The sequence below is a fragment of the Lampris incognitus genome, chromosome 14 (genome assembly GCF_029633865.1).
Source record: "Lampris incognitus isolate fLamInc1 chromosome 14, fLamInc1.hap2, whole genome shotgun sequence".
Taxonomy (NCBI): domain Eukaryota; kingdom Metazoa; phylum Chordata; class Actinopteri; order Lampriformes; family Lampridae; genus Lampris; species Lampris incognitus.
In genome coordinates this window covers 11,168,800-11,193,485 of record NC_079224.1, presented here as the reverse complement: position 1 = coordinate 11,193,485, position 24,686 = coordinate 11,168,800, and the positions used below count along the sequence as shown (strand labels likewise).

The 24,686-nt window shown below is 52.6% G+C and overlaps 1 protein-coding gene across 1 annotated transcript in view; it reads right to left on the bottom strand.

Moving 5' to 3' along the window:
* st6galnac5a (ST6 (alpha-N-acetyl-neuraminyl-2,3-beta-galactosyl-1,3)-N-acetylgalactosaminide alpha-2,6-sialyltransferase 5a) overlaps positions 1-24,081 on the bottom strand; it is a 54,309-nt gene extending 30,228 nt beyond the window's left edge. Inside the window, exons 1-3 of the mRNA XM_056293782.1 lie at positions 23,883-24,081; positions 22,958-23,137; positions 931-1,343 (exon numbers count right to left, since the gene is read on the bottom strand). Coding sequence (XP_056149757.1) covers positions 931-1,343; positions 22,958-23,137; positions 23,883-24,035 — 746 coding nt within the window. The 5' untranslated portion in view covers positions 24,036-24,081. The remainder of the gene's footprint in view (positions 1-930; positions 1,344-22,957; positions 23,138-23,882) is intronic.
* Between the last annotated feature and the right edge of the window lie 605 nt (positions 24,082-24,686).

The following is a 24,686-nucleotide window of genomic DNA, read 5'->3' as shown; positions in this document are numbered from 1 at the left end:
ATAAACTATTTGCATCTCCCAGTTTTGCCTAAAGATTTGATAAATGTCAGACCGCCGCCGCCGCCGCCTTTCATTAATTACTTGGGTGCAGTGAACATCATCCATCCATCCATTATCCAAACCACTTATCCTGCTCTCAGGGTGACAGGGATGCTGGAGCCTATCCCAGCAGTCATTGGGCAGCAGGTGGGGAGACATCCTGGACAGGCCGCCGGGCCATCACAGGGCCCACACACACACACACACACACACACACACACACACACACACACACACATTCACACCTAGGGACAAGGTAGTACGGCCGATTCACCTGACCTACATGTCTTTGGACTGTGGGAGGAAACCGGACCCCCGGAGGAAACCCACACAGACACGGGGAGAACACGCAAACTCCACACAGAGGACGACCCGGGACGACCCCCAAGGTTGGACCACCCCGGGGCCTCGAATCCAGGACCTTCTTGCTGTGAGGCAACCGCGCTAACCACTGCAGCACCGTGCCGCCCACGGTGAACATCAGTAACGTGCAAAACTATGCTGCATTTTTTTTCATAGGTGGTTATAAAAAAACAGAGGACAAGTTGGTCTAGAGCTTTGGCTTGTGAAAGAGTCATTCATGTATAAAAATCCCCATTTTAATTAAAATGTATTGTTAGGGAAAATACAAGCCATTTGTGCCTTTATGTCTTTAGATGAGCACCCACCATCGTTTTACTAGTTGGCACCGCTGGTGTCTACACTAGTAGGGATGTGTTCAGTGCTCTTCACCATAATAAGCACAAAGCACAGTCCCAATCAGAATGTCCTCATATGGAGCGTTCTTGAGGATGACAAAAGATCTTAAGAGATTTGTAGTGAATTTCATATTTCTATCGTTCACGGCTGTCAGAGAGATTTGGATTGGCGCCCGGAGAGAGCCTGCCTCACCTGTCCTTGCCGGTCTCCTTCTTGAAGAGCTCGTCAAACTGCAACATTTTCTGCCAGGAGATGATGTAGACCTTGAGTCTGGGTAGCACCTGGTTCATCAGTCTCAGGTTGTTGTAGACCAGGCCCTTCCCGTCGCGCCGCATGTAGTTGCTCGGCCCCCAGAAGATGAACACCGTGTCCTGGCTGGCGTTGAGCAACTCGTGTCGGCTCCGCAGCACCCTCTGCATGCTGGAGTGGGCAATGACGCGCAGCGAGGTGCGGCGGCCCACGTCGCGGGCGTAGCCGCGGGTGGTCGGGGCGTCGTTCATACGGATGACACACTCGGCCCGGTCGATCTGCTCCCCCCGCCCGCCTCCGATCAGGTGACCCGAACTTGTCACCAGCGCACAGGTTTGGCAGTGCATCTTGAGAGGCTGACAGGCGGGACAGATAGAGATGGATAGACGGATAGATAGATGAGAGGAGGAAGATAGAAAGAAACAAAAAAAGAACGGGGAGAGACAAAAATGTGGAAGCAAGTAAACAGACTGTTGGAGGGAACGAAGCAAAACTTTCCCCTGCAAATATTTACTGTGTCGGTGAAAATGTTTGGCCTCCGTGTCCCCGGCGGATGCACCCTCGGCACAGCTATGTTTTCATAGAGGCTTGCTTCGCCCTGTGTTTGCTATGAAGCCCAGATACTTTTCTGCGGCAGTCAGAAACGATCTGCTCAGCCCCCGGTTCATCCAGCGATATGCAAAGCAGACAGAAATGCGCACCTTGGGAGAACTTCGGGTGAAAAGCTTCACAATATGTTTGAGTGGAGAAAACGTGCCGTCGACAGATAGGTAGCGACAGTCCACAGGGGGTGTATAGTATAGCTTGACATAGTGCCTTGCCGTGTGCAGAAACCTTTGGCTCTTACACACAAAAAAAAAAGGCTTGCCACTGATCTTCCTCCCATGCACAGATGGGCCAGTCACACTTTTCTTTGTGTGCCTCCATAGATACACTTGAAGATGCGTGGCATACTTGTAATAGTCTACTGAGTTATGCTCCACGTGCAGAAGTCCCATTGTGATTCACTGGTGCTAAGCCATTCCCTCTTGTAGGTAGAAAGGACAAAGGACTCAGTGTGTGTGTGTGTGTGTGTGTGTGTGTGCAAGACTGCTATACAGTAGATGACTGTCCTGTAATGTGTGCGAGCGTGTGTGTGTGTGTGTGTGTGTGTGTGTGTGTGTGTGTGTGTGAGTCCATGTCGTCTCTCTGGAGGTGTTCCATTTCAGCCATCTTGCAGCTCCGCTGCACCTAAAATCAATGATATGCATCCCCGGTCTATAGAGCCCTCTAATATACCCTGAAATATCTCCCAAGCAGCAGTATGACAGTTCTTAACAATCCTAAAGCCATAACAAATGTCCTTAAAGCAGACGGGTTTTTTTTCTTTCTTTTATATTCTATTTTCCTTTAAAGCCAGTAAGTGACTTTGACTTAGTACCAGATTACTAAAAGGACTGGAAAAAGGCTCATCTAGCTAATGGGATCTACGGCGGGTAAGAGTGACAGAGAGGGCAAAAAACAGAGAGTGAAAGAAGCACTGAGGGAAGGAGGGGGTGAGAGGGAGGGGGAAAGATAAAGAGGGAGGGGAGGGAGGGGAGCTAAAAGAGAAAAGTGAGATAAAGAAAGAGCAAAGACTGAGGCAGGAGCAGCCAGAGAGAAAGAGAGGGGGGCAGAGACGGAGAGAGGGAGGAGAGAGAGATTGATAGATAGACAAATAGAGAGATAAATGGAGAGAGAGAGAAGGGGAAAGCATGACAAGAAAGATTTGAGAAAAGAAGTGTAAATGAGGGAGAGAGCAAGAAGAGACGAGAGGGAGAGGAAGGGCACAGTCTGAGGACAAAGTGACAAACCAGGGAAAAATAACAATAATGATAATAATGACAGAGAGAGAGAGAGAGAGAGAGAGAGAGAGAGAGAGAGAGAGAGAGAGAGATGGCCCAGAAACAAAAGACAGACAAAGACAGATGTATGGAGGTGAGGGGTGCCTTTGGGTTCGATGAAATGTTGAGCTAATGAGCTCCTAGTGGTCCACATCCATCCAGTCGCCTCCCATTCCTATCTTCCCCCATCCTTCCCCCTCTCACCAAGTGGAAACCTGACAGCCAATCTGCCTGTAGAGTGCACAGCGCCAGCAGAGCAGGTCAGAAATCCCATTTTCACCTAGGGGCTTTTTAAGTGGGTCTGTGGTCCTCTCCCCCTCTCTCTCTCTCTCTCTCTCTCTCTCTCTCTCTCTCTCTCTCTCTCTCTCTCTCTCTCTCTCTCTCTCTCTCTCTCTCTCTCTCTCTCTTTGTCTCTCTGTCTCTCCTCTTCTTTCTCAGTGGGAATTTAAGTGGGCCTCGCTGACCAGATTGTGCTCTTCAGGGAACCTGGTTAGGCTATTAGGGCGAAACAGGCTTGACGGTCTGGACAAGGCTGCTCCATTTCAGCTGGAATTATGTGATCCTTCCAGTGTGGTGGTTGAATGCGACGGGGAATTGCTGGTGCTAAGGCGGGTGCGTTTGCTGGGGTGGGGTGGGGTGGGGCTAATTTACCGTTTGCATCACTTCTCTCAATTTTGAGCCGGCTGTGAGCTCCTTGCCGACGTAGCAAAGTTTCTGAAAATGAAGAAAATTCCGCCTTTTAAAGTGACTCCCGGAGCCCAGAAACGTCATTCACATTGAAATACTGCTCATCAGACTCCCTTGTGCATAATGGACATGGCTCAATGGGTCATGTAATAAATAGCCATAATTTGTCTATCACTGTTGCATTTTGGGGCAGCACAGTGGCGCAGTGGTTAGCGCAGTCGCCTCACAGCAAGAAGGTCCTGGGTTTGATCCCCGGGGTAGTCCAACCTTGGGGGTCGTCCCAGGTCGTTCTCCGTGTGGAGTTTGCATGTTCTCCCCATGTCTGCATGGGTTTCCTCCGGGTGCTCCGGTTTTGGAATCGGCCACACTAAATTGTCCCTAGGTGTGAATGTGTTGGCCCTGGGATGGACTGGCGGCCTGTCCAGGGTGTCTCCCCGCCTGCTGCCCAGTGACTGCAGGGATAGGCTCCAGCATCCCGCCACCCAACTTTGGATGAGCAGCTTGGATAATGGACGGTTGGATGATGGATTTTGAATACCCTAAACTTTGTTCTCCACCATTTGTGATGGTGAAAAACACTTTATATGGGAAAAATACACCGACGGTGCTTTCAGAGTCCCTGTTCAGCATGACAGAGAGGATTTGAGACAGAGGGAGGAGGAGTAACCTTGTTCCACTTGTGGCAGACACGGCTAACTGTCCCGGTTTCATTAAAGGCCAATCCGTTCAGGGTGGCCCAGTAAGAGGTACTGAGAGACAACGAGGCAGACAGAACAGAATCTGTCTCATCCTCAAGTCTGTCTGTCCGAAGAACAACCTAGGTGGCGGGGGCTGAAGAAGGTGGTGGTGGTGGGGGGGGGTTAACACTTTTTCTTATTCCGTGGGCATCTGAATCCTCCTCAATTCTCACTGAGCCTGTCCTTCACCCGGCCATGTGTGAGACATCACACGTCTGCCCATCGCTCGCTCCGTCTGGCCTCCTTTCTTCTGCTTCTGCGTGTGGAGAAAAGCATGGCTGCCAGAACTTCAGGGATTAACCTTCAGCGGGTCGAAAAAGGGGACTGGAAGAAAACAAAGCACGGAAACGGACCACCTGGGGAGGCGGTATCCTTGAGATCACGGGGGAGATGGGGGGGTCGGATCAAACAGGGCAAGCGAGGCGTTACTCAAACCGCATCGGGTCGCAAATCAACAAGGAGTTCAGCATTGCGTACGAGAGTGCCTCGCTTGCTAATGGAGGAGCTCTGAAGTGAGCCAGAACCGTGGGCTTATTAAAATGACATTTGGGGCCCATTCACAGGAGAGTGTAATTAAACAGTGGCGAAGAAACAAAAGCCATAGAAAGAGTCCTATAATCACTGTGATTACTCTGTGATTGTGGCTGAGAGAAGATTATGCAGATTGGACAGCCTGGTTAGCATAGCGGTCAGCTCAGAGCCCCTCTCTGCCCACGGGTAACCAAGTGAGCAGTAATTGGTGGCTGAAATTGCCACGGGTCTTTGGAAGGCATGAAATCAGATTTAATTCCTCTTTTTCCCCCCCTCGACTCTCCTGAGGAAAAGGGAAACTTACAATGCAATGGGGCCATGACGGTGGACGGTTGTATGCCGCTCCCCCCGCAGAGCAGAGAAATTGTATTCTAGTGTTGTCGTTATTGATTTTGTGCAGGCAAATGTGGAATATGGTGGTTGAGGTAGGGGGGATGGGGGGGGGGATTGAGCAGGGGGCTTAGCGAGGACTACGGGTCGTCTGGGAAGCGGGGATGATAGTGAAATGGAGGATATGGCCGGTAAATGCGAGCGCTGAGAGGGTGAAATCATCCCACCCAGCAGGGCGCCGCATTGCTGCCCGACTCTCGCGGCAACAAACCAGGGATGGCAACGTTACAACACTGTGAAGCGCTCCCAGGTTGGCCTTTAAACCCCCCTCCCCCTCCCTCCCACTCACCGCACCCCGGCCCACTCCCCCCCAAAGATGCATTCTGTTTTCATATCCTCGGTCATTACAACCTGAGCGGGAGGGCTCCCGCTGCGAGATTAAAAATGAGCAAAGTCTGATATGAGATGAAAAGAAAGCAAACGTGAGAGAGGGAGAGAGAGGGAGAGAGAGAGAGAGAGATGCCAATTAGGGCGAAATAGTGCCAGAGGAGGATGAACTGGGAGGGTCGGCACGGGCACAGATCGAATTTCCAATTAGCATTGATCGCAGCAGCTGGAGGCAAGAGCCGAGGAAGAAAGAACTTAAGTTGCAGCCCTTAAAGCTCTGTTTAGACTGGAGTCCAACTCATGCCCCCCTGGTGTCAAAGAGCAATTAGCTGGGCACACAGACCGTTTGACCACTCCGGGGCAAAGTCAATGGAGGCGGGCCAATTTGGAGTTTGTTTGTCCAGTGCGGTGCGTTCGACCAGTCGTCCGGGAGAAACTCGGGCAGGAAGCACCACTGAGTGTTAATGAAAAGAGGACAAGCGGGGAGGAGGAGGAGGAGGAGGGAGAGAGGGAGAGAGGTGAAAGGAGCGTATGAGTCAGAGTATCGAAACAGGGGCAATTAGGAATTCGGGCGGTCTGCAGTCACACCCCGGGATGACAGCTCCCACTGTACTGGTGCTGCGGTCTTAATTAGGGCAATAGTCTTCTGCGAGCACCTTGGAAAAAAAGACGGCTTTGATGAAGGGCAATTATCTGCCTCAAATAAACGAGTAAAGAACTTCACCTGACCTACAAAAAGTCGAAGAGAACTTTATCGGTGAAGGTTGAGAAAGCTTCTTTGTTGGGTTGATGGTGGGGTGGGACTGGGGTGATTGGGGGGGGGGGACTTGTTGATGGGACTGGGCATCCTGGAGAACTGACATGAGCCCGGCTGATGATCCTGTTAGAGGGTAAAACAAGAACCGCCGTCATTCAGGGCCTTTCTTTGTAGCACACCTGAAACCGTCCAGACCCACGGGCACACCCGCCAAGTGTGAAGCCGATCGGATGAACGGATGTCGAGAAAACCCCAAGGACAAACATACACACAGACAGGCAGGCAGACACACAGACAGGCAGACATACACACAGACAGGCAGACAGACACACAGACAGGCAGACACACAGACAGGCAGACAGACACACAGACAGGCAGACAGACACACAGACAGGCAGACACACAGACAGGCAGACAGACACACAGACAGGCAGACACACAGACAGGCAGACACACAGACAGGCAGACACGCAGACAGGCAGACACACAGACAGGCAGACACACAGACAGGCAGACACACAGACAGGCAGACAGACACACAGACAGGCAGACACACAGACAGGCAGACAGACACACAGACAGGCAGACACACAGACAGGCAGACACACAGACAGGCAGACACGCAGACAGGCAGACACACAGACAGGCAGACACACAGACAGGCAGACAGACACACAGACAGGCAGACACACAGACAGGCAGACAGACACACAGACAGGCAGACACACAGACAGGCAGACACACAGGCAGGCAGACACACAGACAGGCAGACACACAGACAGGCAGACACACAGACAGGCAGACACACAGACAGAAAATAGATTATTATTCTGAGGAATTTTGAATGTGTATCACAGACTAACAGCATTCCTCTCGGGTCATCCATGAGTGAGTGAGTGAGTGAGTGAGTGTGAACGAGTGAGTGTGAGTGAGCAAGCGAGCAAGAGTGAGTGAGCAAGTGAGTGAACGAGGGAGTGAGTGAGTGTGAACAAGTGAGTGAGAGTGTGAGCGAGTGAGTGAGTGAACGAGCGAGCTAGTGTGAGTGAGCGAGTGAGGAAGTGCGAGTGAGCTAGTGTGAGTGAGCGAGTGAGCAAGTGAGCTAGTGTGAGCGAGTGAGTGAGCGAGTGAACGAGCGAGCTAGTGTGAGTGAGCGAGTGAACTAGTGTGAGCGAGTGAGTGAGTGAGTGAACGAGCGAGCTAGTGTGAGTGAGCGAGTGAGCAAGTGCGAGTGAGTGAGTGTGAGTGAGCGAGTGTGAGTGAGCGAGCGAGTTAGCGAGCACAATTTGTAACGCATAGCCCACGGCGGCAGTTGCGGGGCACTGTGGGAAATAGAGAGATTTATGACGATGCTCTTATCTTCAAAGCCAGTAAAAATGAAAAGGGGCTCTCTACTGTGTGTGTGTGTGTGTGTTTGGTTGTGTGATGGGAGAGAGAGGGAGACAGAAAGAGAGAGAGAGGGGGGGGGGGAGTGAGGGAAAAGTCTGTCTGCATGTAAAGCGCTGCCACTGATGGCTGATGTAACCGCTTTTAAGGACATCAAACCAGGTCTAGAAATGAAATCACTCCACAATCAAAGGCGTCCTCTCCTCCTTCACACACTGTCATGACACCCCGTTCAAAAATAACACCCAGCACCCTCCGAGCTCATCCCCAGCCCCACGCCGGCCTGCGGGAAGGGCGTCACCTCGTGAAACCGTAACACCACAATTCATCCACCGCACAAACGGAGGGCAAAAAAAAAAGAGAAGAAGAAGAAATAGAGCGAACCTGCCTCTTCTCTCTCAACATCACACACGACTCTGCTGTCCTCACCTTGTCCGATGTGCGACACTAGGAACGAAACAAACACCTTCTGTCCTGTTTGAGTTTGCATTCATAGCCTATGTGAGACGGGGACGTGCAGACCCAGACAACATTGTGCAGGGATGCAGAGACAGACACGCCGTGCCTCGTCTCTGGGGGTGGGACAAAATGCCAATGCCGCAGTACATCCTAACTTCAGTGACAAGTCAAGCTCAAACAACAGCTACGGAGGAAACAAATAGCCAGGGAAGTGTATTTCACATTTGAACGATGGCACACGTAGACAAGTTGTGGTCAGCATGTGTGTGCGATAAAGAGGCACTAAGCCAAGACTCTGTGCACTTTGTTGGACGTTGTTTCATCTCAGTTGTCAAATCCTGTGAAACTGACGCCACAATGCAGGGAATAAATGCAGAATTCCTGCTTTGTGCCTTTTTAGGGGTATTTTTTTCTTCTTCGGTTACACAGATATCATGATGTACCGTAGATGATTGTCTGGCAATACATCGAGTACTGAAGAATAGCTGTATCATGATACCATCGTTACCATGGGCAACCTATCTTATACCATCGTTACCATGGGCAATGCATCGTGATACCATCGTTACCATGGGCAACTTATCGTGATACCATCGTTACCGTGGGCAACGTATCGTGGTACCATCGTTACCGTGGGCAACGTATCGTGATACCATCGTGATCATGGGCAACGTATCATGATACCATCGCTATCATGATGATAACGATGATCATATCATGATGATCTCTGTGACTCCCACCCCTACTGTTCTCCTGTAACTGGCTCCATGTAGGTCTTTGTGCCAGATAGATAGATAGATACATAGATAGAAAGATAGATAGATAGATAGATGGATAGATGGAGAGAGAGAGTTGGAGAGATTGAGAGCAATAGATAGATAGATAGATAGATAGATAGATAGATAGATAGATAGATAGATAGATAGATAGATAGATGGAGAGAGAGAGTTGGAGAGATTGAGAGCAATAGATAGATAGATAGATACATAGATAGAAAGATGGAGAGCGATAGATAGATAGATAGATAGATAGATAGATAGACAGACAGACAGACAGATAGACAGATAGATAGATAGATAGATAGATAGATAGATAGATAGATAGATAGATAGATGGATGGAGAGAGAGAGTTGGAGAGATTGAGAGCAATAGATAGATAGATAGATAGATGGATAGATGGAGAGAGAGAGTTGGAGAGATTGAGAGCAATAGATGGAGAGCGAGAGAGATGGCATAAATACAAAAGAAGAGGTACAATTTACTCTTTCAGAAAAAAATCTCTCGTTTATTGAGTTGGCATTGCAGCAGGGGATATAAAAGAGAAGATAGTTGGGGACGTTCAAGAAAGAGGGAGCCAACGGGAGATATATAAGGGTAAGACGGTGGAGGAGGTAGAGAGTAAACAAGTGCTTGGGAAAGGAGCAAGAGAGAGAGAGAGAGAGAGCGCAGTGGAAGTGAGAGGCGGGTTGAGAAGGGCAGGAAAATGAAAGGCAATCCGATAGATGAAAAAGAAGAGCAAGAGATAGGAGTGGCTGTCAGAGGCCTAGAAATGTAGGGCAGGGTCTTTGCAGAGACACGAGGGGGTTTCGTGGCACTCTTTGATGAGAAAACTTGGGAATGGCGCGTTCCCTTCACTGCCAGCTAATATAGCATATGATGGTTCATTAGGTCGGCATCGTACCACAACCTCGCCATTAAACATCTGTGGTATTTCCTTTGTAGTTAAATGCGTCAGATCATCAGATTACCCAGAAAGCCCAGCGCAAAGTGAACCTGATGACTCTGTCATGGGATGACGTAGAGCTTTCAGAAAGGCCTAAATGCGTTTGGTGGCGAGCTGACAGAAGGCATCTCTGCGGTCATCACCCACACTATTTATTGACGATGCCTTGTGTTGCTCCTTAATTGTCTCCAATTGTCCATTCTTCCGTGTCCAACAAATGGGGTTGAATCAATAACGGCAGACGAGTCCCCATTAGGGAAGTCTGCTGAGAGTGATGATTGGTCAGGAGCAACCTGCGGTTTATACATCGCAACTTCAGTTTCTCATCACATCCACCCCTGCGCTCTGGCAAAAGAACCGTTAACAAAGGGGCGTCCGGGTAGCATAGCAGTCTCTTCCGTTGCCTACCAACACGGGGCTCGCCGGTTCAAATCCCAGTGTCACCTCCGGCTTGGTCGGGCATCCCTACAGGCACAGTTGGCCGTGTCTGCGGGTGGGAAGCCGGATGTGGGTTTGTGTTCTGGTCGCTGCACTAGCGCCTCCTCTGGTCGGTCAGGGCACCTGTTCGGGGGGGGGGGGCTGGGAGGGAATAGTGTGATCCTCCCATGCGCTAAGTCCCCCTGGCAAAACTCCTCACTGTCAGGTGAAAAGAAGCGGCTGGTGACTCCACATGTATCAGAAGAGGCATGTGGTAGTCTGCAGCCCTCCCCGGATCGGCAGAGGGGTGAAGCAGCGACCGGGACGGCTCGGAAGAGTGGGGTAATTGGCTGGGTACAATTGGGGAGAAAAAGGGGGAAAACGGTCCAAAAATTTTAAAAAAAGAACCGTTTCTAAACAAATATGCAGGGAGTTGAAAATGAAATGGAACGATAAAAGGTGCAGCATCATTCCAGTACAGAGGTGAATATGCATGGTGAGGGACGGCGGGGGCAGATCTGAATATGGCTCTCGATCTCTGAATGTGGCTCACGAGCTCTGAATGTGGCTCACGAGTTGTGAATATGGCTCACGACCTCTGAATGTGGCTCACGAGCTCTGAATGTGGCTCACGAGTTCTGAATATGGCTCACGAGTTCTGAATGTGGCTCACGAGCTCTGAATATGGCCCACGAGCTCTGAATTTGGCTCACGACCCAAGCCTCACCCTCCAACTCAGAATGACAAGTTTGATAAGGGCAAGGGCAAACTTGGCTATTTCCCCCAGTGACGCAAAACATTTTTTTCTTCTGCCCCCCCCCCCCCCCGACTGGCGATGGGCTGTTCAGTCTCGGAGGCTGAGAGTAATAAATTCCACCTAACCAAACCCCCAGTGGAACAATTACTGTTGTGCTCTCCCAGAAAAGCAGCGAGCCCGGGGACCGCCAGAGGAGGAAGAAAGTGATGATGTGCAGCTGCTACTGAGATGACCATCAGAGGAAACGCAGCCCCCCCCCCCCCCCCCCCACCCGGAAAACCGTTTCTGTGCTAACTACTGTAGTTAGAGTAGTTCCATGATCGGCCATTAGAGCGGGCTATAATTAAAGACAGTAGAGGAGGGGCGGTGCACCGGGAGGCGGAGGCTGCTATTAAACACCAGCTGCCAGTGACAACAGTCATTAAGCAGGAGGCGCCTCCTGGGGGAGCGACAGATTTGATATTGGCAAGCCAGACACGTGTGGGTGTCTTGCATCTGTGTGTGTTTTCCCTCCTATGTTCATGTTCCCATTTGTGTGTTTCGGTGTGGGGGTTTGTGTGCGTGTGTGTGCATAAGTGTACGTGTGAGTATATCTGCATGTGTATGTGTGTGTTTTTTTAATGCGCTTATGTGCCTGTAGTGTCTGCTTTGTGAATTTATGTGTGTGCGTGTGTGTGTGTGCATGTGTGTTTGTGTGTGTGTGTGTGTGCATGTCTGTGTATATGTGTGTGTGTGTATATATGTGTGTGTGTGTGTGTGTGTGTTTATATGTGTGTGTGTGTGTGTGTTTATATATGTGTGTGCATGAAGGGGTGTGTGTGTGTGTATATATGTGTGTGGGTGAAAGGGTGCGTGTGTATGTGTGTGTGGAGGTGGTGCGTGCATGTGTGCATGCATCATATATAGACGTGGTGAAATTATGCTTGCATCGCAGCTTTGAGGTTTGTGGTTGCAGCCCTGGTGTTGTGTTGTTGTAGACAACGTGTTATGTTGTGTTGTTGTAGACAGTGTGTTGTGTTGTGTTGTTGTAAACAACATGTTGTTGTAGACAGCGTGTTGCATTGTTGTAGACGGTGTGTTGTGTTGTTGTAGACGGTGTGTTGTGTTGTTGTAGACGGCGTGTTGTGTTCTTTGAGACGGCGTGTTGTGTTGTTGTAGACGGTGTGTTGTGTTGTTGTAGACAGCATGTTGTGTTGTTGTAGACAGCGTGTTGTGTTCTTGGAGACGGCATGTTGTGTTGTAGACGGCGTGTTGTGTTGTTGTAGACGGCATGTTGTGTTGTTGTAGAGAGCGTGTTGTGTTCTTGGAGACGGCGTGTTGTGTTGTTGTAGACGGTGTGTTGTGTTGTTGTAGACAGCGTGTTGTGTTGTTGTAGACGGCGTGTTGTGTTTTTGCCAACGTTGTGTTGTTGTAGACGGCGTGTTGTGTTGTTGTAGACGACGTGTTGTGTTGTTGTAGACGGTGTGTTGTGTTGTTGTAGACAGCGTGTTGTGTTGTTGTAAATGGCCTGTTGTGTTTTTGCCAACAGTGTGTTGTGTTCTTGTAGACGGCGTGTTGTGTTGTTGCAGACAGCGTGTTGTGTTGTTGCAGACGGCGTGTTGTGTTGTTGCAGACGGCGTGTTGTGTTGTTGTAGACGGCATGTTGTGTTGTTGCAGACGGCGTGTTGTGTTGTTGCAGACAGCGTGTTGTGTTGTGTTGTTGCAGACATCGTGTTGTGTTGTGTTGTTGCAGACAGCGTGAGCGGCTTTGCAGGAAAGCATGTGCTAAAAGAGGAAACCATAACGTGATGCTGTGTGTGTGCTGATGATGGTGTACACGTGTGCAGCAACATCAGACAACAGAAATGACTCACAACTGCCCCGCTCCGTGTGGGGAAAACAAACATGCCCGACTCAACCCAGCAGAACTCCGAGCAGACCCAGTTTCCTGTTCTTCCTCCTCCTCCTCCTCCTCCTCCTCCTCCTCTTCCTCTTCTTCTTCCAGTCACAACTTCTAGTTGGAAGATGCTAATGAAACAAACAGCGGCGCTGATGCTCACTGCCAAGGAGGGGCCTGTCATGTACTGAATGCATGTCCCACACCGGCCTCCGGGGAGCGCTGCGCCGCGCCACACACTGGTTTACACAGTGAGTGGGACCAGTCTGGCCAGCAGCTCTGCAGGAGCGCAGATCTCATCAGTACATATGTGTGTTTCTTTACTATGCCAAGGTGAGGCGCTCCCGGCCCACCTGGGACTCATTAGTCTGGTCCTGGGTGTATCCCCCCAGCAGGAATCCACACACACACACACACACACAAGCACACACACACACACACACACATACACACGTAGATTGTTTATGTGTACATGTGCACTCACACACATACGCACAAATTCCCCACACCCTGTTTATTTCAGTCTGCTCATACATAGGCAATAACACACATGTAAATACAGGTTGACACACATAAACACACACAAGCACTGATATAGTGTAGAAATAGACACACACTCTCATATAGAGTGTAGAAATACACACACGCGCACACATAGAGAGTGCACAAATAGACACACGCACATAGTGTGCACAAATACACACACACACACTAATATAGAGTGCACAAGTGACACACACACATGATCACACATACACAAATGGACACACACACACGAACACTGATATAGCGTGCACAAATAGACACACACACTCATCTAGAGAGTGCACAATTAGACACACACACACTGATATACACAGTGCACAATTAGACACACACACAAAGATTGTTATGTGTAGAGACAGACACACATACACACAAAACATGCATGGTAGATACACAGAAACACCTACAAACTCAGAAAATGTGCATGTAGACCCCCCCCACACACACACACACACACACACACAGACACACACAGCCCACCCACACCTCTCCGTCCTGTGATGAGGCTGACGGGTGGTGTCCGTGGCTGCTCGGTGTGGAGACTGGTGCGTCACACGCCGTCTGCAGCTCCGCCGGGGGTCAGGAGGCTTCAGAGCCATGTCACTGTGTGCTGTCAGTAAACCTCCCCCTCGTGTATTAGCCCGGCCCGTGGTGCCATCATCATCATCATCATCATCATCATCATCATCATCATCATGGCCTGTGTTGCATTATTAACGAGATGATGAGGATGGAAGACGAAATTAACACCGTGATGAAGAGGCGGGAGAACGGGAGCCAGGTCTCGGCTCATAAATACACACGATGGTGTTTAGGTGCAGAGACGACACCGAGCGCACACCCACCGCTCTTCCTCACCCCACCGTGGGGGAGACTGGGTATCGTGCATTAAAAGCCTCCCTTTTCTTCCACAAACGAGTCCACGGTGTGACGGCGGCGGAGAGGTAGTCACACCGTGCAGCTTCGCGTGTCTCTCTCGCTCTTTTTAGACGAGCGAGTCTTTATTTCCATCATCCAGAGCCATCTAGACGTTTCCGGGGGTTACTTGACTCGGCAGAATGCACATTTCCATCCGAGTTGCCTTGGAAACAAGTGGAATTATCTCACCCGCACCACATCTTCATTTGTTCCGAGCAAATTTAGGATATTAAGCCCAAATAGAGCTGCTTGTGCGGTGTCAGAGCGAGCTTTATCCATCACATCCTCCGCCGCTGATGAAGGCTGGCGGCCCCTCCTTCCACAGGAACTCACGCCCAGTCACGGGTCATCATTTCCTGTGTATTCATTACGACGCTAATTATGCAGAGCCGAGCCGCCGCAATTCTTGTTCTGAAGGCCCGGCCGAGGAAGTTCAGTGAAATGAGTAAAAATGAAAACATGGGGGGGAACGCAGGTCCGTATCCAGACCTCATGTGCCCCCTCAGGAGGAAGAGGAAGAGGAAGAGGAGACTGACCGCCTCTATCTGGAAGTGTGTTTTACACTACACAGGCGGCGGGTTCCACCACACGGCCCACTGTTGATGTGGGGGTAAAGGCACTGCTGCACCCGAACTGACACACACTCCCCTCAGGGGAGCATGTGTGTGGGGGGTGGGGCTGTGTGTGTGTGTGTGTGTGTGTGTGTATGTGTATGTGTGTGTGTGGGGGGGGGCTGTGTGTGTGTGTGTGTGTGTATATGTGTGTGTGTGGGGGGGGCTGTGTGTGTGTGTATATGTGTGTGTCTGGGGGGGCTGTGTGTGTGTGTATATATGTGTGTGTGTGGGGGGGGCAGTGTGTGTGTGTGTATATGTGTGTGTGTGTGGGGGGGGCAGTGTGTGTGTGTATATGTGTGTGTGTGTGGGGGGGCAGTGTGTGTGTGTGTATATGTGTGTGTGGGGGGGGCAGTGTGTGTGTGTGTATATGTGTGTGTGTGTGGGGGGCAGTGTGTGTGTGTGTGTATATGTGTGTGTGTGGGGGGGGGCAGTGTGTGTGTGTGTGTGTATGTGTGTGTGTGTATATGTGTGTGTGTGTGGGGGGCAGTGTGTGTGTGTGTATATGTGTGTGTGTGGGGGGGGGCAGTGTGTGTGTGTGTGTGTATATGTGTGTGTGTGTGGGGGGGCAGTGTGTGTGTGTGTGTGTATATGTGTGTGTGTGGGGGGGGCAGTGTGTGTGTGTGTATATGTGTGTGTGTGGGGGGGCAGTGTGTGTGTGTGTATATGTGTGTGTGTGGGGGGGGCAGTGTGTGTGTGTGGGCTGTGCTTGAGCTCAGCAGAGAAGTGCTGACTCCTCAGCAGACTGGAGGAGTGTAAATCAGGAGGGTTTGTGGCGAGTGCGGGAGGCCACAGAGACGTCAGCCTCGGGCGGTGCTGCAGACTTCTCCCCAGCGGGACGTCGGGCGGTGCTGCAGACCTCTCCCCAGAGGGACGTCGGGCGGTGCTGCAGACCTCTCCCCAGCGGGACGTCGGGCGGTGCTGCAGACCTCTCCCCAGCGGGACGTCGGGCGGTGCTGCAGACCTCTCCCCAGCGGGACGTCGGGCGGTGCTGCAGACCTCTCCCCAGCGGGACGTCGGGCGGTGCTGCAGACCTCTCCCCAGCGGGACGTCGGGCGGTGCTGCAGACCTCTCCCCAGCGGGACGTCGGGCGGTGCTGCAGACCTTTCCCCAGCGGGACGTCGGGCGGTGCTGCAGACCTTTCCCCAGCGGGACGTCGGGCGGTGCTGCAGACCTTTCCCCAGCGGGACGTCGGGCGGTGCTGCAGACCTCTCCCCAGCGGGACGTCGGGCGGTGCTGCAGACCTTTCCCCAGCGGGACGTCGGGCGGTGCTGCAGACCTCTCCCCAGCGGGACGTCGGGCGGTGCTGCAGACCTCTCCCCAGCGGGACGTCGGGCGGTGCTGCAGCGTGGCGAGTTTCAGTCAGTCACATGACACAACTCAAACCCTGCCCTTACACGAGTCGTCGTTCTCCTCGTGTTATTTTTGGTCTCGGCTCCCCGGTGTTTGTGATCCAGTTCAAAAAAACACTTCCATTTTTTTGTCTTCCCAAGCACATCCCATTTCCTGTGTTCCTGGCTTCGGAGGCTCACTGATTTCTCCATAATTAATAACATTGGCATCCAGTGTGGTGTCGGTAGTCGGGGGGAGCTCTCGCGGCATACCGAAGGAGATGACGGCAGAACACAAATAATAGTTTGATCATTCCTCCCGCTCACCATGAAGGACACGCTCATTAATCACGCCTAAAGAGCTGAGTAATGGAGCCTGCCCCCAGCACCCGCCGAGGAGTACACGACCCGCAGACACAGACAGACAGACAGACAGACAGACAGACAGACAGACAGACAGACAGACACCGACACAGACAGACAGACAGACAGACAGACAGACAGACAGACAGACAGACAGACAGACTGACACAGACAGACTGACAGACAGACAGGGAGAGACAGAGACAGACAGACAGACAGAGAGCGAGAGAGAGAGTGAAAGAGACAGGCAGAGAGAGAGTGAGTGTGTGAGACAGACAGACAGACAGTGAGCGAGAGACAGCGAGACAGAGTGAGAGAAAGAGGGTGTGAGAGAGCACAAGAGAGAGACCGACGGAGAGCGTGAGAGTAAGTGAGAAAACGAGGGAGAGGGAGACAGACAGACTGAGTGAGAGAGGGAGAGACGGCGAGACAGAGTGAGTGAGCGAGAGAGAGTGTGAGAGAGAGAGAGAGACAGACAGCGAGAGAGAGAGTGTGAGAGAGAGAGACAGACAGCGAGAGAGAGACAGACAGCGAGAGAGAAGCGAGGCTGTATTGCAGTACTTGATGCCAAGCGGTCTTCTGTCTCGACGCCATCGAGACAGAACCAGTGAGGTAGCCTCTGATGCCTTGCCAAAAGGTACCACCCATTTATCACAGTTTATCCTTTTCAGACCCCTCACCGCCTTCTATCTGGGGCTGAGTAAGAGGAGGGCGCCCCCCCCCCGCGGCTCACAGCCCCCCCCCCGTGGCTCACAGCCCCCCCCGTGGCTCACAGCCCCCCCCCCCGTGGCTCACAGCCCCCCCCGCGGTTCACAGCGTACCTGGTGGTCAAATCGTCCCTCAGCTTAGGACGGCCGCCTCGAGACATGTCCTACTGCGTTCAACACGTATGACGTCAGCAGTTACCGCCCAGCTACAGGAAGCCAGACGGCGCCGAGGGGGAGAATGCTTATCGAGGGGGAACGTGCCCCCCCCACCTCCACGGACACACCAGACAGACACCCCCCCCCCCCCCATCAATAATTGCTTTTCAGGCCTGCTGTAAAAAGAGCCCGAAGCTGTGTTGTGTTTGGCGCAAGCAAAATGCACCGGAGATAAGTTGGACTCGGAGACTGTGGCTGGGACGGGACGCTGTGGCATAACAAAGATCCTCCCCCACCTCCCCTCGGTTCAGACGGGGGGGGGGGGGTTGTAGTCCAACAAGGTCTCGGAACAAATATATGATGGAATTTTACTGTTAATGTCTCATGCAGTTCAGATCCCTTTAAAACCTGAGCAGGCAGCAGCACGAGGCCTAGCTAGCACCGCGTGAGGCTGAGCACGCACACACACACACACACACACACATGCTCTCCACAAACACACAAACACTCTCCACAAACACAACTGTTGTGCATGGGAACATACAGTGGGGCCATGAAGGCCTGACTGGGGGACGTTTCCGTCCACGTCCAGCTGCTTGACGGCGTGGCGAGCTCCTGACGCAGAGGGAGCAACGGCCCCGCCCCGCCGCCCAAGACCTGGCTGTCTGGGACGAGATATCCAACATCTCACTGCTGCAGCTGTTACCGGGGCCGCGCGTGACGGGAGAGCGCCTCCTCGCGTTGCCGGGGCGCGGATGGCTCCGTTCTGGTCGGCGGCGCCGTCGAACGGGCCGAGGCCGGGCTCGTCACAGAGTCCCCCCGGCGGAGGAGCCGCACCTCGAGCCAGGCTTGCCCGTTGTTCGGCTCTCGGGTGAAGGCGTAGCCGCTGAGTAAATCTCTCGTGTCGTCGCAGCGGGGTGGCGTGCAGGCACGGCGCCGTGTTTGTGGGGGGTAACGAGCCGACGTGCTGACAGTGACGCGTGGACGAGCACGTCGCCGCTCGGGCGAGACGGTAAAGGTCAACACGGGGTCGTCCCTCTGCAGCCCGGTAACTGCTGTGAGGGTCTCCGCTGCTCTGAGCGCGGAGTTCTCCCCCAGCGCTGCTCCTGCTCCTGCTCCTGCTCCTGCTCCTGCTCCTGCTCCTGCTCCTGCTCCTGCTCCTGCTCCTGCTCCTGCTCCTGCTCCTGCACCTGTCCTGTTCTGGCATCTGCAGTACTCCCATGTGTGTGATGCATTCTGGGAGAAGAGGCGCCGCTGTCTCTCCCTTGGCTGTCTCCTCAGAGACACACGGGAGAGGACACTCTGGTCCTTCCTCCTTCACACTGACAAAATTCACAGAGGAAGGGTGTGTGTGTGTGTGTGTGTGTGTGTGTGTGTGTGTGTGTGTGTGTGTGTGTGTGTGTATCTCTATGCATGCGTGTGTGGGTGTGCATGTTTGTGTCTACCTGTGCATGTGTGTGTGAGCGGGTGTGTGTATATGTGTGTGTGCACGTGTATCTATCTATATGTGTGCGTGTATGTGTGTGTTTGTGCATGTATTTGTGTGTCAATCTATCTGTATATCTATGTGTGCATGTGCGCGTGTGTATCTATCTATGTGATCATACATGTATGGGTGTGCGCGTGTGTGTGTGTATTTGTGCATGCATGTGTGTGTGTGTGTGCATGGTTATATCTATGTGTGCATGCATGTGTGCGCGCGTGTATGTGTATCTATCTCGTGTGCATGCATGTGTGTGTATCTGTGTGTGTGTGTGTGTGTGTGTGTGTGTGTGTGTAGCTATCTATGGGTGTGTGTGTGCACAGAAGAAAGCAGCGCTCAACAGGATTTCAATCTGTCCCTGTGTGTCTGTGTCCTTACCCTTTCCTAGTCTCTCATTCTCTTCGTCCTGACCCTTTCCCAACTTTCTTTCCACTTTCATCTCTGTCAATCTTCCTCCTCCTCTTATCTGCCTCGTCTCCTCAGCAGCACACCTCAGCCGGTACTCTCTGCTCAGTACCGGCACATGAATCAGCCTTCAAACCAGCGGCGTCTGAGGGGCTGCACGGAGAACACTTGGTGCGGAGGGTCAACTTTCAGAGGAATTTGGCGAACTGCACGTGGACGCGTCATTAAAGGGCAATAACGCACAAAATCAGCACTCTGTCTTGGAAGAGTGTGCTCATGTTTTAAGACTTGGGTCCGGACTAAACTGGCGCTGTACACGGACACAGAGGAAAAACCGAGGCGAGAGAAAGGTCGGCTATGTAAAGACGCAGAGAGACGGGCGTCCAGGTCGTGTAGCGGTCCAGCCCGTTGCCTACCGACACGGGGCTCGCCAGTTCAAATCCCCCTGTTACCTCCCGCTTGGTTGGGTGTCCCTACAGACGCAACCCGGATAGCAAAGAATCTTTGGCCCAAACGTGGCCCACATCTGCACTTCTCTTACGGCCTTGAATGACGGCGTTGACTCGGGGGTGAGTGTGGCCGCCTCAAATCAGCCACAGGTCCACCTTATATGGCCCCACATCTGGCCCACATAATATGTGCTGCAACCCAAGTCAAGCCTGATTCGTTACATTTGGGCCATGTCTGGCCCACACAACACTTGCCAGTGCCGTAACTGAGCCGTAAGTACCCAAAGTGCCCCGGATTAGCCCCAGAGGTGTCTGCCGTCTGGGAATTGTATGGTATCAGTTGGCCGTGTGGGAAGCCGGATGTGGGTATGCGTCCTGGTCGCTGCACTAGCGCCTCCTCTGGTCGGTTGGGGCACCTGTTCGGGGGAGGGGGGGGGGACTGGGGGGAATGGCGTGATCCTCCCACGCGCTACGTCCCCCTGGCGAACCTCCTCACTTGTCAGGTGAAAAGAAGCGGCTGGCGACTCCACACGTACCGGAGGAGGCAGCCCTCCCCGGATCTGCAGAGGAGGTGGAGCAGCGACCGCCGGGACGGCTGGGAAGAGCGGGGTAATTGGCCGGGTACAATTGGGGAGAAAAGGGATGGGGGTGGGGGGGAAGCTGCAGAAAAACAAACGCTGACTTGGGAATGCTGCAGAAGACCACAGTGCAGACCAAACAGCATCTTTAGCAGGGCACATAGTGCGCTTCCTTTCAGGGCCTTTATGCTGCGGTTGATGTGAAGCTCTGGGGGGGGGGGGGGGGGGGGGGGCAGGAAAACTCGGCGCGATGTATTCGGCATGTCAAAGGGGTTTGTTGTATAACGGCCCCGACAAAGCATTGTGGCGGCGGGGGGAGTCTCCATCATAAAGTATTGATCGCGCAGCGCGGCTGTGATGGCGGTGTAATCGCGCTGGATGAAGAATAAGGGCTGTTCATTGGCGCCGTGGCCCCCTAATTGATGTCCCTTGTCGCCGAAATGTCAATAAGTTTATTGCCAAGAGAAAAACAGCCCAGAATAAATTGGTGATTTGCTTCTGATGCCTCGCTGCTCCCATCTGTGTGTGTGTGTGGGGGGGGGGGTGAGGGAGGAGGAGGAGGAGGGAGAGTCCAATTTCTATTCAGAGCTGGGTTTACCGGCGCATTACGGAGGACTCTTCAATGAATAAAAATGTACGTGGTCACTGATTATTGGCGTTTAAAGCAGTGCGCGGAATAAAAAATAGCTGCTGCCCGCCTCCTCGGCTGTCTTAATATATGCCTGAATCATTTCATAGCCATTTGTTTGCCTCTCGAGCACCAGCTGAAGTGCAGCCGCGCGCTGATTCCGGCTCGCTCCACGGGCGCCCATAAGTCAAGCCAGTTTATGCAGGTCTGAGCCCACCTCTATGCAAATGTGGAGCAGATTTTAATTACCCGTCCATATGACGCTTCCCCCATCCATCGCCGGGCCCGCGCTCCTCCCTCGCGTTAGCGGAGCGCGACTCCTCGGGCTCCGAGCAAACTCTCGCCGTGAAGATCCGCGCGTTAAAGAATTTAACGGTGTGAAAGTGAACCGTAGTCCACTGACTTCCGGTTTCTGCTGCAGCGGTCATACCAGTTTCCTGTTTGTTGGAGTGCGCTACTGACGGTGGCGTATTTTTCGCGAGGCCTGCGATATTTAACCGTGTATAGATGTCAGCGACATGCCCCCCAGATAGCAAAGAATGGCCCAGACATGGCCCACATCTGCACTTCTCTTACGGCCCACATTTGGCCTTGAATGACGGCGTTGACTCAGGGTGAGTGTGGCTGCCTCAACTCAGCCACAATTGGGCCACGTAGTATGTGCTGTAACCCAAGTCAAGCCCGGTTCATTACATTTGGGCCACATCTGGCCCACGTAGTATGTGCTGTAACCCAAGTCAAGCCCGGTTCATTACATTTGGGCCACGTCTGGCCCACGTAGTATGTGCTGTAACCCAAGTCAAGCCCGGTTCATTACATTTGGGCCACGTCTGGCCCACGTAGTATGTGCTGTAACCCAAGTCAAGCCCGGTTCATTACATTTGGGCCACGTCTGGCCCACACAACAGTTGCCAGTGCCGTAACTGAACTGTAAGTACCAAAAGTGCCCCAGATTAGGACCAAATGTGTCTGCTATCTGGGACAGAATTGTCGACAAACTTTCACCTGCACCTACCAGCAAACGTGTGACAAGTGTCAAGTTGTGCAGATCAAGTTACGTCCGCAGGTGAAAGTGTGTGGACAGTTAGTTGTGTGCATGTGGTTGACATCTATCCCTGGTAAATCTCGCAGGCATCGCGAAAAATACGCCACTGTCCATAGCGCGCGCCAACAAACAGGAAACTGGTATGACCGCCGCAGTAGAAACCGGAAGTCACTGGACTACAGTTCTGCACAGAGCCGATCTCTGCTCCCACGGTGACTCACTTTTAAAAAGAGGGGTCTTAATACCTGCACGGAGGAGGGATGGAAATAGAAACGCTTCTCACGTGTGAAGCCTTAAGTGATCTTTCATCATGATTAGTCTGCTTATTCCCACTGTTCTCCCCCCCTCCCCCTCCCCCCGGCTTGGTAAATTGATGGTGGTCGATATACCCTGACGTCAGGATCTACCTATACGCACACGCGTCTCCCGAGCCTGTCACTCAGTAGAGGTGCACTGGGTTTGTATTGGGGACGACAGGTGGGTATCGAGTGCGGCGCAACGCTGCACTGGGGGAAACTGAGATGAATGGCAGAAGGGAGGGTCTCTCCCTACAGAGCCAGAGCAGATGACTGCTGCTCGATAGACGAAAATGGGGGGGGGGGGGGAGCCGTTCGTGCGTCTCCGCGGGCGAGCGAGTGGGGGGGGGGAGTGGCGGTACAATTAGCAGGACAAACGTGTTTTTCTGCAGAGCGAGAGAGGAAAAGCATCACTTCTGGAGGGGCTTTGTGTCTGAATCTGGTGCGGGCCACGCCAGCCGCGCGCACATCCATTATGGTCCCGTGAGAGATGCACACGCATCTCCGCGTGTGTCTGTGTGCGTGCGTGCGTGCGTGCGCGTGTGTACCGTGTGGTCGATGATGCTGCTGTATCCCTGGAGGACCGGAGGCTGAGGCTTCGTGGGCACCTTGACGTAAGCTTTGGCGGTGTCGTTGGCGTCCCTCGAAGCGCTGCCGAAGCTGCCGTTGTACACGAGGAACAAGCTGGCGCACAGGGTGACGACTAACACCACGGCCGCTCCATGGCGCTGAAACAAAGCACAGGGACAAGAGGCTGAAGCCGGCAAGGGGACCACGAAAAAGCCGCGTTGGCACGGAACTAAGTATATTACCTTTATCCATCCCACGTCGCAGAAACTTAACAGCCCCCCCCCCCAAAAAAAGAAAACCGATGACGCTATCAAGATTCCACGCGCTCAAGTTTACCGATAGGCGAAGTTATTTATAAGGAGAACGGTCTCCGTGCGATTCCCCGTCAAGTTACAGGTGGACCGTCGGCTTCGGACACTTTTTGGGTTCAGTTCGCGCACCTCCGAGGAGAAGCGGAACGCGTGTTTCTCCCGAAGCCAATAAACAGAGAAAAAATCTGCCTTGATTGGATCGATGTGCTCCGAGACGGAGCCGGCATTTTCTATTTGAGCAGCGCAATTAACCCGCTGTTACCATTCTGATTGATCCGAGTTAACCGTGAAACCAAACGACAGCCTATACAATGTAACGCTGTCGGGGTGCTCCACGCGTGGCTGTTGCGCGCACGGGCTCTTCTTTACATTCACAGCCCCGCGACAAAAGAGACCGCACATCTGGACGCGTGCTGTTAAGATCCGATAATCTCTTGATCCGGCATGTTAACACGCGGCGTTACACTATCCACGCGAGCGCACTTTGACAAACGACGTGTTGATTTTGTCCCCCCCCCCCTCTCCCCCCCCTATAAAAAGCGAATGCAAACAGTTGCGAATAGAGGCGTTATGTTGGCACGAGCGCTTTTACCATAGGTGTCTTCATTTTGCGGCAGACCGTCTTATCTCTCCGGGTCGGCACGTGCGGGTCCACTTTGTCCTGCGCCGAGCATCGCCAGTGCGCATCCCGCCGGGTCCGGGTCCGCTTCACGCCATCCACGCGCACGGCTTCCTGCAGCAGCATGCACAGACTGCCGCCCCGTGCGTCTTAAAAACTCAGAACCCGAGCGCGAGTGGTACAGCGGAGACCGAGGCGACAGATGTTGACTGTTATATCTCTCGCGCGCTCTCTCCACATGGTCGTAATGCCCCCCGTGTTTGAGGTCTGGGGGTACGCGCAGCAGCAAAAACAACAAAACAAAACAAAAAGCGGTGGGAGTCGCCTTAATTAAAGCGACTACCTGCAAGAGTGTGATAAGGATGTTGTTCTTCTTCTGGGTATTTTCGCACCAAGTTGGGATTTAACGTACGAACAGACCGCGGAGCCCAAACTCCAACGCAAGGCGGTGCATGTGTGCGTCGCGTGCGCGCGCACGTGTACCTACAGTCACTGTTCGTTTTTTGGTAAACGGTTGTATCTCCTGGTATCTCGTCATACGTGCCTTCAGCTCTGACAACGCTTTAAATCGAGACGGGGGTTGTTGAATGCTTCCCCCTATTGCCAGTGATTGTGTATAATCTGTTGACGGCAGAAGAAGAAAAGAGTCCTCCTGAGGGAGAGGCCAGAGAGACTTCCTAGAAGCAGTAATCCACTACGTCACAAGGGAATGATGTGAAATAACACGCCATGAGGTAGATTACAGAAGGCCTATTGAAGAGCAGTTTCAAACCAAAG